General features: G+C 46.5%; 1 protein-coding gene across 1 annotated transcript in view; it reads left to right on the forward strand.

Moving 5' to 3' along the window:
• LOC144758651 (uncharacterized) overlaps positions 1-14,493 on the forward strand; it is a 290,698-nt gene that overhangs the window by 221,672 nt on the left and 54,533 nt on the right. Inside the window, exons 6-8 of the mRNA XM_078646440.1 lie at positions 7,935-8,045; positions 8,187-8,220; positions 8,321-8,346. Of these exons, the coding sequence (XP_078502566.1) occupies positions 7,935-8,045; positions 8,187-8,220; positions 8,321-8,346 (171 nt within the window). The remainder of the gene's footprint in view (positions 1-7,934; positions 8,046-8,186; positions 8,221-8,320; positions 8,347-14,493) is intronic.

The raw sequence follows: 14,493 nt of genomic DNA on the forward strand, positions 1-14,493 counted from the left end.
TCCTGGAGCCTGAAGGAGAGGCTCAGGAGCTTTTTAATTTTTCCCACAGACAGAATTGTTTGCGCCCTGATGAGATTCCAGGAAATCACTCACTGGAATCGAAACGCGTCGGCCTGTTAGAAAGGATTTATTGTGATCCATTCCCTTATACCAGCATTTTTTGCTGACGGCAAAAACTCTCAAATTAACTTTGCTTCTTTTTCTACCTTTCTCTTTCTTTTTTCATTTGTTCTTTAATCGCCTTTTACAGTGGTAAATGTATTGTTGTTTGTTGCACATGGTTGAAATGTTCTGTTTGTTTTAAAATCATCACTCATTTTGTTTTTTGACTGTTTTTTCAAGCAAAACTAGTAATATATTTGTATAGTGGAAGAACATGATACTCATGATGTAAATATGTCACGTAGGAATGTGTCTTTTTTTGTGTTTAATCCGTCTTTTTGAATTTTTGATTAATTGAAAAGTCAATCTGGTAAAAATAAAAATACCTCGTTGAATACGACTGGTTGCGTGTTCAACTTTCCTTGATTGTGGATTTAAATGTAGGTGATGAGGCAAGTTTTGGTATGGTAGTGTAAAATAAGGTTCAGCCTCCTCACCCGTCCCCAAGGGCCTGGCTCCTGTTGTTTTCCTGGCTTTAGAGAGAAGGCACAAGGGGCGCGGACAGCCGGCCCCGAAGAGGGGGATGCCCGGGAGCCTACCGGGGAACAGATTGCCGAACTGGGGGACCTGCCTGAGCTGACCCATTGGCAGCAAGAAGGAGGTCCCTCCAGGGAGGAATTCTGCAAGGAGCAGAGAGAGTGTCCTTCTCTCGTAGGTATGCGGCAGCAGGCTGCAAACCAAGCCAATGGTGTTCAGTCTGGAAAACACTTAGTCTACTGGGAGAACGACCTCCTGTATTCCGAGCCAAAGGTTGCTGAACCTGGGTCAGCCCGTGCGCTGGTGGTACCCCAGAAGTTCAGAGCCTTCCTACTGGGGCTGGCTCACGATGTTCCGTTAGCAGGACATTTGGGGATGGACAAGACCTATGACAGGCTTGTCGCCCACTTTTATTGGCCCCAAATGCACAGGAGCTCAGACGCTCACTGTAGAACGTGCCAGACTTGCCAGCCAAGTGGTAAGAGTGGAGGGAAGCACAAGCCTCCCCTCCAGCCATTCCCAGTCGTCAGTACCCCATTCCAGCGAGTGGGAATTGACATTGTGGGGCCTCTGGACCCCAAGACAGCCATGGGCAACAGGTTCATCCTGGTCTTGGTGGACCATGCCACCCGGTACCCTGAAGCCATCCATCTGAGGACAGTGACGGCCCCCGTGGTGGGAAAAGCACTGATGGGAATTTTCTCCCGAGTGGGATTCCCTCTAGAGGTGGTGTATGACAGAGGCACCAATTTCATATCGAAATATATGAAGTCCCTTTGGCAAGAGTGTGGTGTAACCTACAAGTTCACCACCCCTTACCATCCCCAAGGAAACGGGTTGGTTGAGAGATTCAACCGAACTCTAAAAGGCTTGATCATGGGCCTAGAAGGACCGATGAGGCGTAAGTGGGACTCTTGCCATGCCTTCTCTTCGCATACCGAGAGGTGCCTCAGAAGTCGCTCGGTTTCAGTCCCTTTGAGCTTTTGTACGGTCACCCGGTCAGAGGACCACTGAGTCTGGTTTGGGAAGGCTGGGAGCAATCTCCCATGAAACCTCCCCAGAGTGTATATAGCTACATGCTGGCCTTCCGAAACCAGACCAGGCGATTCAGGCAATTTGCTGAGGCAAACCTGGAAGCCAGCCAGGAGGAGATGAAGCGGTGTTACGACCAGAATGCCACTCTGGTAGAGCTTCAGCTTGGACAAAAGGTGTGGGTCTTGGCCCCAGTTGAGCCTTGTGCAATTCAGGATAAGGGGACAGGACCATTTGAGGTTGTGGAGCGCAAGAGTCCTGTCACCTACCTGGTGAACTTGCAATCTCCCAGGAACCCTTTGAGAGTCCTACATGTTAACCGCCTTAAGCCCTACTTGGAGAGGTCCGAAGTGGGCATGCTGTTGGCAATCGATAACGGGATGGAGGAGGAGACCGAGCCTCTTCCTGACCTCTTGGTAGCCTCAGAGAACTATGGGTCAGTGGATGGAGTTAACCTCTCACCCACACTGACCCCTGAACAACGGAATGACTGCCGCCAATTGCTGTGGCACTTTCCTGATCTGTTCTCCCTGGTTCCGGGTATCACAGAATGGTGCGTCCATGATGTGGACACGGGAGACAGTTTACCTGTAAAGCACAAGGCTTACTGGGTAACTGACAGGGTAAGAGCCTGCATCAAGGAGGAGGTCTCGAAGATGCTTGCTCTTGGGGTGGTTGAGTCATCCAGCAGTCCCTGTGCCAGCCCAGTGGTCTTGGTCCCGAAGGCTGTGACGCCGGGAGCCACACCTGAACTCTGGTTCTGTGTGGACTATCGAGGGCTCAATTCAGTCACGAAGACTGACGCGCACCCCATCCCCAGAGCTGACAAGCTCATCGATCGGTTGGGGGCTGCCCGGTACCGCAGTACGTTTGATTTAACGTCTGGGTACTGGCAGATCGCCTTAACTGACGGGGCCAAAGAGGGGTCAGCGTTCTAAACCCCCGATGTGCATTTCCAGTTCCGGGTTATGCCATTTGAGATGAAGAACGCCCCTGCCACCTTTCAGAGATTTGTCAACCAGGTGTTGGTCGGACTGGATGAGTTCAGTGCCGCTTACCTGGATGACATCGCGGTGTTCAGCAGCACATGGGAAGAACACCTGCGACATCTCTGGGAAGTGTTGACAGCGCTGCGCAAGGCAGGCCTCACGATCAAGGCAAGCAAGTGTCAGATCGGGCAGGGTTCCGTGGTGTACTTGGGACACTAAGTTGGGAGCGGCCAGGTAGCGCCCCTTCAGCCCAAGATTCAAACCATCCTAGCTTGGGAAGCCCCCAAGACCCAAACAGAGGTCAGGGCCTTCCTAGGACTCACCGGGTACTACAGGAGGTTTGTCAAGGGATATGGCACCATTGTTGCCCCCTTGACAGAGCTGACTTTGAAGAAGCAGCCCGGAAAGTGATCTGGACTGACGCCTGTCAGAAAGCATTCAACACCCTGAAGACTGCCATGCGCCTGTGCTCCTGGCTCCTGATTTCTCCAAAGAGTTCCTAGTACAGATAGATGCTTCTGAGCATGGGGTAGGGGCTGTTCTTTCACAGATGACTGAGGAGGGCTGTGATCAAGCTGTAGCCTTCATCAGTCGGAGGTTACTTCCACGGGAACAGAGGTGGAGTGTGATAGAGCGAGAAGCTTTCGCTGTGGTCTGGGCATTGAAGAAGCTAAGACCCTACTTGTTTCGGTCTCACTTCAGACAGACCACAGGCCCCTCAGATGGTTGATGCAAATGAGGGGTGAGGACCCAAAACTGTTGAGGTGGTCCATCTCCCTACAGGGTATGGACTTTACGGTGGAACATCGTCCTGGTGTAGACCACGCCAATGCTGACGGTCTATCTAGGTGCCACAGTGCAAGTGCTCCCAATGTAAAGTGTACCCGTAATTGATTTCCATGATTGGCTTATTTGGTTTACAGTCAGTCCCCAGTAACGTGCACCAGGAGTGCCAGGGCTTGTAAATACAAATGCTGCTGGTGGGCTTGCAGCGCTGGTTGCGCAACCCACAGAAGCGGCTCCGTAAGATGTGTCTTGGGTCTGCCATTGCAGAACCCGCGTACAGTCCCGTACTGTCATGCTGACTGCGCAAGTGCACACACTCGCCAGTCCCGAAACCTTCCCTTAACTTCATATCAGTCACCCTTATGGTAGGCCCACGGGCAGGGTGCATTGTAAGCATAAGGTAGGACAATCCCTGAAGTGTGTGGCATGTCCTAATAGTAAATTACAGCCATTTTCCGTTTTTCACTATTGAAGGACTACCTGTTCTCATAGGCCAGAGTGATCTGCCGGAATTATTACACGCTATAGAGCCGGCAGGCTCAGGGAACACGGTGGCACGTCGAGTTTAGTATGCCTAAACTCAGAATAATAAAATACTTCCTTTCGCAAGGTTTATTTTAATATCCTGTGTTTGCGAATGCTACTTTTAGAAAGTTAGCATTCGCTCGCCTGACTATTTCAGCCCGCCTCTGCCAGGATGTTTATCTGCTGTCTGGGTAAGTATGAGTGGCAGGGCTGGGGAATTCCCGGGGACGGTCGGGGCTCCAAGGTGGTGAATAGAGTACTTACACCAGGATGGGTGGGCGGAATAGTCCTTGACTCTGAATAGGGTTGTGCTCCACCACCACAATGCTGACTCCACCTCCTGCGGAGCGTCTGATGTCCCTGCCCTGCACCCTGAAAGAAGACTGCAGCTTCCTGTCAACTGAGTGCTCCAAAACCGGGTTGAACCAGGCTCAGGCCCCCTGGCCTGCAAAGAGAAAAGAACTTGAGTATAAAGGTAGTAGCCAGGCTCCTAAGAAATTAGATCCAGTTTTACCACAACGAACCTCTGCCTGACTAGAAGGACCAAGAAGAAACTGAAGGACTGGCCTGCAGTGGTGCCTTGCTGAGGACGGAGAGGAAAAGACCGTCAGATAACTTTTGCCTTCTACCTCCCAACTACTGTCTCTCCCACTACCTCCTAACTCCGTCTGACTACCGCTTCCTTCGTACCTATTTACATGACTCATATTCTCATGTCTCTGGCCTCTTTCTCTCATATCATCGTGTGACCACATTCCCTCTCTTTTTTCTTCTCCTCTGCCGAATCCTCCCATTACCCTTTCCCAACACCGCGTCCTTCCACTCCTCCCTTTCCACGTCTCTCCCTCCACAGCTTCAACACACTGCCCTCCCTTAACTTCTCACGTGACCTGATTTACCTCTCTTCCTTTGCCCAATACGCCTCCTCTCAATTTCCCTTCCCCCCACCCAGGACCTTTCACTATCTAAACATGGTCACAACAATACAGCCCCCAGGCAGGAGATACGTGCCTCTGTTCAAACCTTATGCACCTCATGCAACCTTCCCCCCTCTCCGCTCCTACTCTTTCCAGCTTCTGTCCTCTGTCCTCATCTCTCACATGCCCTTGCCCTTTGTTCCCTACCCTATTTTTCTGTGAACCTTAGACGGATGGGTGGATGGATGGATGGGTTTTTATTTAGCGCAATATCACCGCCAGGTCTCAAAGCGCTTTGCATTGGGAACCCGTCCTGGTTATCCCTTGGTATCCCCAAGGTGAAAGCCAGGCATCCCGCCGCGGGGGGCCATTGTGGAGATTAAGCAAGCTATTGCCCAGAGTGGCAGAGTGTGAACCTGTGATTCGAGTAGGCACCAAAGCGAGAATTACCGAGTCCGTGGACATTTTGGGCTCAAGACCCTGCCGTGTCGGTAATTGAACCTTGGTCCCGGGCCTGATCTCAGCGTCCGGGTCTGCCTGCTCTAACCAGTGAGCCACACTTAGACAGACTTCCTTTCGTCTCTATGGTTGTCTCTTCCCTTATCCTCACTCCTCTCGTCCCCTACCCCCCACTACTTTCTCTCGCCTTTCACTCCTCCCCTAATTGTATTGCTGATTGTTTTATTTAATGTTTACTTGTTGATTTTCTTCTAGTATATTGTTGAACCACATTGTTGCACTTCCTTTTGTCTCTCCTATTGTCTCCTACCGCATCCTCCCTCTATTTATGTCTCTCCCTCCCTCCTCTCTCAATGTTTTGAGACTGAACTATTTTGTCTGATGCCTGATGGAGCTACTTGGTTTAGCTATAGGGGAGATGGGCCGTGGATTCTCTCCTTGGTCGTCACTTACCCAGTCGGTCTTTAGGCAGACTTCTTTTCGTCTCTCCTTATTGTCTCTTCCCTAGCTCTTATCCTCTCTCCCCTGAATCTCTCCCCTTGCCTGCTACTCTGCCTAACCCCTGTCCTTTGTGCCCTATGACTAAGCACTCCTTCTGCCCTTGTTGGGGAAAGATCCACTATTTATACTCCGGAGTCTCAGCGAACCCGCTGAGTGAGTCCACTGCGCCAAGGGAGCCACTCACACTTGAGGTATGGTATGGCACCCCTTGCCAAAGCACTCCCTCTCCCCTTTTTGGGGAAGGATCAAGTATGTAGGCCTTGGAGTCTCAGAGACCTCTCTGAGAGAGTCCACTGCATAAAGGGAGCCTCTTGCAATAGAGATAGGAAAGGGATACCACTTCCACTGGGTTCACAGCTTACTGGACTTTGGACGTTGCCTTGACTCGTCTACCGGTTTGTGTCCCCGTCACCCTTCCCCTCTTCTCCCCATGCTGTGACTCTCACCCTCCCCTCCACTCCTCTCTCCCACCTTCATTATCTGTCTATTTGCCCTACTCGATCCCCCCTGAATCTCTCACCTTGCCTTCTTTTCCCCTTACGTATTTGTGCTTATTGTTTATCTCGTTTGTATTAGGCCTGGCCCTTACAAGTGACCAGGACTCCAACATACACTACGAAAATTCAATTGAGTACGTTCAGCATTTTGATATAATCTTATCTGTGCATTTAATTTGAATTACAATTCATCGCAATTTTATAATCCTACATATACAAGTCAAAGGTAATTTTGCGTAAACAAGTAATTAGATTTTCATGATATCAAGACATCAATAAAATGCGATCAAAACACAACATTCTTTGGCAAAATTCTTGCGAAAACCCAATGCATTTCAGGGCTTAAGCCCCTTCGTCAGGGGGCTGTAGACAAAAGAAAAAAGTGAAAGAAAAAAAGAAGAAAGAAAGAGGGTTCTATGTTTTGTTTTAATCATAACTAGTGATTTGTGCTGCCTGTCTTACCTCAAGTACGAGGTGTTTCAATCAGTCTAGAGGTGCACGATCTGTAGTTTCACTACAATCGGTCTAGAGTGGGAGAAGAACCTTATTGTCAAAAGTGTCTTAAAAGGAACGTGGCTGTAAAGAAAGGCTGTTGCCATAGAGAAAACGGGACTTTCAAGTTTTTGATTCCCATACCTGAGTCTGAATTATTGAATACGTATCTGCAAAAAACAGAAATAAATAAATAGAAGGAATTGTTTTACCAATTTTGAGCTTGGTCAGTTATAATACGTGTTAAATCTTAAGGTGTCTAACGCTCACCTGTCTTTGTTGTGCTCACGCGTTAGGGAGGTTGCTTTAAGGGAAAAATTAAGGAAAAAATAAGAATAAAGAGTCCATTGAACATCGATATGTTTGTTCAAGGTTTATGGGCACATTTGCAAAAAAGAGGACCAGGGTAAGTTTTTACCTGCGAGCCTTCTTTCAGTCGACTAACGGTCTCGCTTTTCAAGTTTGCTCGTTTTTGACTGTGAAAACAGGAATACAGGAATACGCGTTAAATCAGCGTCTTTCTGTATAAGCTCGATAACAGCAAAATTGCTGAAAGCTTCAAAAATTGAACGAAAAGTTCAAAGCTTACCGTTTTCTAACAACGAAACTGCGCGAAAACGGGTCTACGGAGTCAGACCAAAACCTCGTGATTAACATTTCACACTATTCTTTGTCTAAATTTGAAGAAAATCTACTGAATAAAGGCACCACTTTTGTGAGTACTTACCGTACAAATGAGCTAGAAACGGAAGTAGCTTTCTTCAAATTCATGAGGATCCTACGACTAAAATATTTTGTCTTTTCCTTTCTTGTACTTCTTAAGTTGAGGTTACCCCTTTAAAACAACAAACAACATATCCTCCCTCATAGCATAGATCGAATAAGTCGAGACGCAAATATGGCCGCTATCCCAACAAGCAAAATACGCTAGTCCTCTTTCTATCGCCAAACTGCTAGAGGTAACACGTAAGCACTCGAAAAAGGACTATTAACGGGAATGACTGTCTTTGATCGCCATCCTCGACCGGAGACGCCGATACGCGCAGTTTCGTTGTTAGAAAACGGTAAGTTTTGAACTTTTCGTTCAATTCTTGAAGCTTTCAGCAAATTTGCTGTTATCGAGCTTATACAGAAAGATGCTGATGTAACGCGTATTCCTGTATTCCTGTTTTCACAGTTAAAAACGAGCAAACTTGAAAAGCGAGACCGTTAGTCGACTGAAAGAAGGCTCGCAGGTAAAAACTTACCCTGGTCCTCTTTTTTGCAAATGCGCCCATAAACCTTGAACAAACATATCGATGTTCAATGGACTCCTTATTCTTATTTTTTCCTTCATTTTTCCCTTAAAGCAACCTCCCTAACGCGTGAGCACAACGAAGACAGGTGAGCGTTAGACACCTTAATATTTAACACGTATTATAACTGACCAAGCTCAAAATTGGTAAAACAATTCCTTCTATTTATTTATTTCTGTTTTTTGCAGATACGTATTCAATAATTCAGACTCAGGTATGGGAATCAAAAACTTGAAAGTCCCGTTTTCTCTATGGCAACAGCCTTTCTTTACAGCCACGTTCCTTTTAAGACACTTTTGACAATAAGGTTCTTCTCCCACTCTAGACCGATTGTAGTGAAACTACAGATCGTGCACCTCTAGACTGATTGAAACACCTCGTACTTGAGGTAAGACAGGCGGCACAAATCACTAGTTATGATTAAAACAAAACATAGAACCCTCTAAAGACATCAAGAGTAACCATTGTTTCCTTTCTTTCTTCTTTTTTTCTTTCACTTTTCTTTTGTCTACAGACCCCTGACGAAGGGGCTTAAGCCCCGAAATGCATTGGGTTTTCGCAAGAATTTTGCCAAAGAATGTTGTGTTTTGATCGCATTTTATTGATGTCTTGATATCATGAAAATCTAATTACTTGTTTACGCAAAATTACCTTTGACTTGTATATGTAGGATTATAAAATTGTGATGAATTGTAATTCAAATTAAATGCACAGATAAGATTATATCAAAATGCTGAACGTACTCAATTGAATTTTCGTAGTGCATGTTGGAGTACTGGTCACTTGTAAGGGCCAGGCCTAATACAAATGTTTATCATAGTGTAGCAGGCACTAATCCAACATTGCACACATACCGTATGAAAAAAGCATACAACAGGAGAATAGAGTGCAATACCCACACACATTCAATATTGTTCATCTCTACCTTACAAGTAACTATGTTGCCATACTCTAAGAACTGTGCAACCTTTGTAATGATGTAACCTGTAACTATGATCTGATGCTCATGTAAAGCGCTCTGATACCTCCGGGTCTAGCCAGCGCTATAGAAAACTTTTAAAATAAAATAAATAAAAATCTCCAAGGGCTTGATCTCGAGCTTGCCCCCTGAACTGAACCCCAGGACCAGTATGTGCAGTATATGCTCAGTATGTTGTTTTTTGTTCCCCTACAGGTACCACCAGTGAATCCACCATCTTGCTACCCCTTTATCACTGGTCTAGTATCAAATTCAGTTTACTGAAACACTTACCATTGTTGTTATTTCTTTACGCTATTACAGCAGTAGCTCACTCACTATCCTGAAGAAAGCCATGACATTTTCAAGGTCATAGGCTGAAACATTTCGCTCTAAGTTGAGGACGACTTGATCTAATGGTTCCCGTCATACCTCTTTTTCTCCTTGCTGTTTTTATCCCTATCACAAGGGGTTTTGCTTGGTCTTTTGCTTTCTCGCCCTAAGTGCGCCGGGTATTCCCACAGAATTGGGTCCCGGGCTCATTGTACCACTGGATTCAAGTTAGCCTGGCTGATGAGGGGGTGAAACCCCGAAACTGGTCGCAGCATGCTTGTTTCCAGTCCAGGGAGGACCTGATTTGGCAGTTCAGGCAAGACTGTTCCCATGAGGCACAGGGTCAAGACTGATTTGCATATGGCCAGGTCTAAACTGGGGTGGCATGGTGAGCAAAAGATGATGGATGTAACCCAGATCTCTTGACTTGGGGTGAATGTTCTGATTTGTTTGCCATTCCGTCGATCAATTGTGTCACTCACGGCCGCTGCACGTAAGAGCGGTGGGGCAGTTGGGCCGGCATGGGTGGTGGGGTTTTGAGAGACAAGAACAAGGGAAAATTAATTATTCATTAATTTTCCCTTGTGATTGTCTCTCAATCCTCCCAGCCGGCCTCACAGCCCCTCCATTCCTACCTAAAGTGGCTGAATTGTGTTTCTTTTGGTGTCTCACCCTAAGTGCGCCGGATATGCCCAGACGTGGGTCCGAGGCTCACTGTGCCACTGGATTAAACCTACCCTGGCTGATTGGGGGTGAATCCCAGAAACAGGTCCCAGGATGCTTGTTTCCGGTCCAGGGAGGACCTGGCTTGGCAGTCCAGGCTAGACTCTTACCATGAGGCACAGGGCCAAGACTGATTTGCATATGGCCATTTCTAAACTGGGGTGGCATGGTGCAAAAGAATGATGGATTTAACTCTTGACTGGGGTGAATGTTCTGATTTGTTCTGCATTCCAGCCATCAATTGTGTGTCTTTTGCTTCAAAGGATTATGGTGGAGGTTTTCAGAGATCTGGAAAACCTAAAGTTTTTCCAAGATAATATTCTGTTTTTTGGAGCATCCATTCAGGAACACAACAACATCTTAAGGTCTATGTTAGGTAGGCTAAGGGAGGCTGGCCTTACCCTAAGGAAGGAGAACTGCAAGTTCCTTGTAGAGGAAATTGAAAACCTTGGCCGTATGATTTCGGGGCAGGGCATCCAACCTAAAATGTACTTTTTGAAAGCTATTAAGTCTGCACCCATTCGACTTGATAAAGACCAGTTACGTTCATTAATGGGCTTGGTCGATATATTTTCCTAATTTTGCCAACAAGACTGAAGAATCTAGAATGTTATTGCGGAAGGGGTGTTCATTCGGTTAGGGCAATGCTCAGCAAAGTGCTTTTAATTGTGTAAGGAGAGACATTTGTGAGGCGGGAATTCTCGCACCTTTTGACACTCCTCTTAAAACATTTCTAATGGTGGCTGCCAGTGCGCATGGTTTGGGGGCAGTATTATCCCAGGTGCGGACGGGTACGCAAAAAAACTGTGACTTCTACCTCATGCTCATTGAGGGAACATGAAAGGAACTATTTAGTTATAGAGTTCGAGGCCCTAACAGCTGCCTGCTCCGTCGAGCATTTTAGGACCTATTTATGGGGTTTACATTTTTGCATACGCACTGGTCACAAACCCTTGGTGAAAGTATTGAGTCCTAGTGGTACTGGTAAGGGCTCAGTTAGGCTAGCTAGACTGGCTTCCAGACTTCAGGAGTATTGTTACAATGTTTCCCACATATCAATATGGAAGAACGCGCACGCTGACTGCCTTCTTGTATGTCTTTGGAGTGTTCTGGGGAAAACGGCCATAGTGGGTCTGCCTGGGATCAGGAAGGGGCTTCGGTTTCATTGTGCAATGTGGAAAAATGTAGCGGCGGCTGGGTCTGTGCTGATGAATTGGGTTCTCAGGGACTTAAGTGGGATGAAAGCTGGGGGGGGTCTCTCAAAGGGGTGTGGTCGATGTAATTAAGGGCGTGGCTTAAAAACATCTAAGCTAAAAACCTATGCTTAGCATAGTGTGCTACCAGACAAAGAATTTGCTGGTCCTGTCATTGCATTCACATATATAATACACCACATAAGATTACATCTACAACAAACTAGGACTATTGGGTTTGTCATAGGTTGTTATTTGCATAAGATAAATAAGCAACAACAATGGCTTTGTTGTATATAATATTTAAAATGCTTCCATTCTGAAATGAGACTGTGAGAGAACTAAAACGAGGCTCTTTGAAGTTACATGAAAGGCCGTGAAGGGTGGCACTGCTGCAGAGTCAAGATATTTTTTTCACCCGGAGGTTAAAGTAAAAAATGGAGAGCCCGATAGGGAACCATCTCAGTACTTGATTTTTAGAACTACCGGTGAGCACCGGCAGGACCTGGCCCGCTTAATGCCTTGGGCGTTCGTGCATGGATCGGGACGTAGTATTGAAGAGTGTTGAACGAATGGTAGTGCATGGCGAGCTTAGGGAGAGCATCGTTGGTCCTTCTGTGAGACCATTTGTTAAGATTCTGGATGAACTAACTCTGAGTGACACAAAGGTTCTAATGAGAAATGACAAGTTTGTACCACCGGAGGGTTTGAGGTGCAAAAATATTATCGTGACGGGCATTAAGGGAAAACTATGACAAAAAACGGGTGAGGGAGAATTTTTGGTGACCCTGTATGGATGATCAGATCATGGTGAGTGTTGTGGATTGTGAAGTGTGTAAGGAGAGCGAAAAATGGCTTAAGACCCTGTTGCACCTAGGAGTACCGAGTACGATACCCTGATTAAGAATTAAGAGAAAACTAAGGCAGAAAAGTGATGTTACAAATGTTTATATTTGATTTTGTTTAAAGTCCCATTTAGTATCATACCCCAGCCTTTCAGACTCTTAAAACAACAACGGGTCGGTATTTATCTTGTGGAAAGGGGTCAACCCTACCTGAGGTGACAGCATAAAAAGCACAGCAGAGTCATAGTGGGCTATGCTCAAGCCTGCAGGATGGGGGTGGAGAGGCACCAGAGGCTAGCGCTGAGCTGTCTCCTGCTGCCATAGGTCCTGAAAGTGAGATAGGAAGGCACAGTGGTGAAATGAAAGAAGAGTGACTTGAGCTGGTCTGAAAAACCCTGGCCTTGTGCACCTGCAGAGCCCCAAGGTCTGCACATATCTAGTCATCAATGAAAAGTGTGGACGGGGCTGTAGGCAGAGCCAGCAAACACAACTAAAACAATACGCTTACGTTTTGGCACTGCCGTAATGAATCCAACAGGCTATTCTTTTAATTTCCGCATTAAAGCATGCCTTATGCCAAAGTGAATTTGATCTGGTGAATAAAACTTAATGGTATTTGTCTCTATTTACTTTGCTGTATATACCCTGCTGTGCATTTGAAAAACCCAATAAAGTGTTAAAAAAAATGAAAAAAGAAATAAGCTGTCTAGTTTAATTGCACCTCTAACACATGTTTTCATATATTTAATGAAATACAAAGTATCGCTTCCAGTTGACACAGCTTCTTGTAAATACTCTTTAGTCTTCTGCATCAGTGTTTTGAAGATGTGAAGTGAAGCTGTAAATAATTTTCTACAGCAGCAACCAAGGGTGAGACCCTGTACTGGGACTGTGTGTGTCTTAAAAACATCCATATTTGTGACATCTAAAAACCCAGGTCTTTCCTGCCACAAAATGTTTGTTGTGTGAAATGTATTCACTCCTGGAGACTAGAAATGTAGGTTCTGTTAGTGGCCAGCAGAGGGCACTCCTCGCCTGCTGAGATAAATCCACTGAGCACATTGTATGACAGGGAAGAGTTTCCTCTTCCAGGGCAGCGGTGGCAGAGATAGCACCAGCATCGGATGCTAACATCACTGTCCAGCCTGCTTCAGAGGAGGAAGGACGCCCTGTGTGTGCAGTTATCTTCATCTTCAGACCCTCCACGCCACCCCCCCACCACCTCTCTCAGACCCCAAATCTGCACCTGCCCCACCCCAGCTATAGGAGGAGGAGAGAGCCTGGAAATGTCTGCACAGGTTTCTGCTCAGGTAGGAGATTGTCAGCACCTTGTGCTGTGTTTGTAGAAATAGACTGATTCATCCTGGGGAAATCTCTGTCAGGAGCCAGGCTCTTCTATGGGGGTGGGAGAGGGGGAGGGTGGGCTTTCCTTCTGGCCCTGTGGGTATTTGTGATCATCATTTGTGTTAAGATCTGTGCACGGTGCTTTGCATCTACCAGCACTATGAGCAATCTGTACACACAGCACTACATCTTACTGCACTATGCCAAATCTGTGTCACTACACTTCATCTCACTATATTGTGAAGAATATATACACGCTGCAGTGCACCTTACTGCACTATGAGGAATCTATGCCCTGCATTGCCATATACTGCACTATGAGAAATCTGTGAATGCTGCACTGCATCTTACTGCACTCTGCGGAATCTGTGCACTGTATCTTGCTGCACTAAGAAGAATCTGTGTACGTTGCACTGCATCTTAATGCACTATGACAGATCTGTGCACACTGCACTTTACTGCTCTATGAGGAATCTGTGCCACTGCACTGCATCTTACTGCACTGTGAAAAATCTGTTCACATTGCACTGCATCTTAGCGCTCTGAGAAATCTGTGCACACTCTTTGCTCGGCTCTCGCTGTTAGTTTATTGACTTGCCCACCTGCACCCCTGTGTCAGAAGCATGTCCACCAGGCAGTTGAATTTCAAGGCTTCCCTGCTGCCCCGTGCCCCTTTGCCCCTGTTTTCATATCTCAGTCTTGGTAAAACCTCAGTCATTGCAATAGTTTCCAGCGGCATAGGTTGGCTTATAGCATTATCTGCAGCAGAGGTTGTGTGTCTGCTGCAGGGATTGTGTGTGCATTGACCTTGTGTCTCCCAGGTAGGTAACCTTCCAAGCAGTGCAATGTACGAGTCTGTGTTTTTGATTTATCTCTGCAGGTTGGATGTGTGTTCATGTGAACAGGGTAGCGTTGTCTTTGCAGGCTGTGTGTGTTTTTGTGAGTGTGTATGAGACACGTCTACA

This window comes from Lissotriton helveticus, chromosome 1_1 (assembly GCF_964261635.1).
Source record: "Lissotriton helveticus chromosome 1_1, aLisHel1.1, whole genome shotgun sequence".
NCBI classification, from domain to species: Eukaryota; Metazoa; Chordata; class Amphibia; order Caudata; family Salamandridae; genus Lissotriton; species Lissotriton helveticus.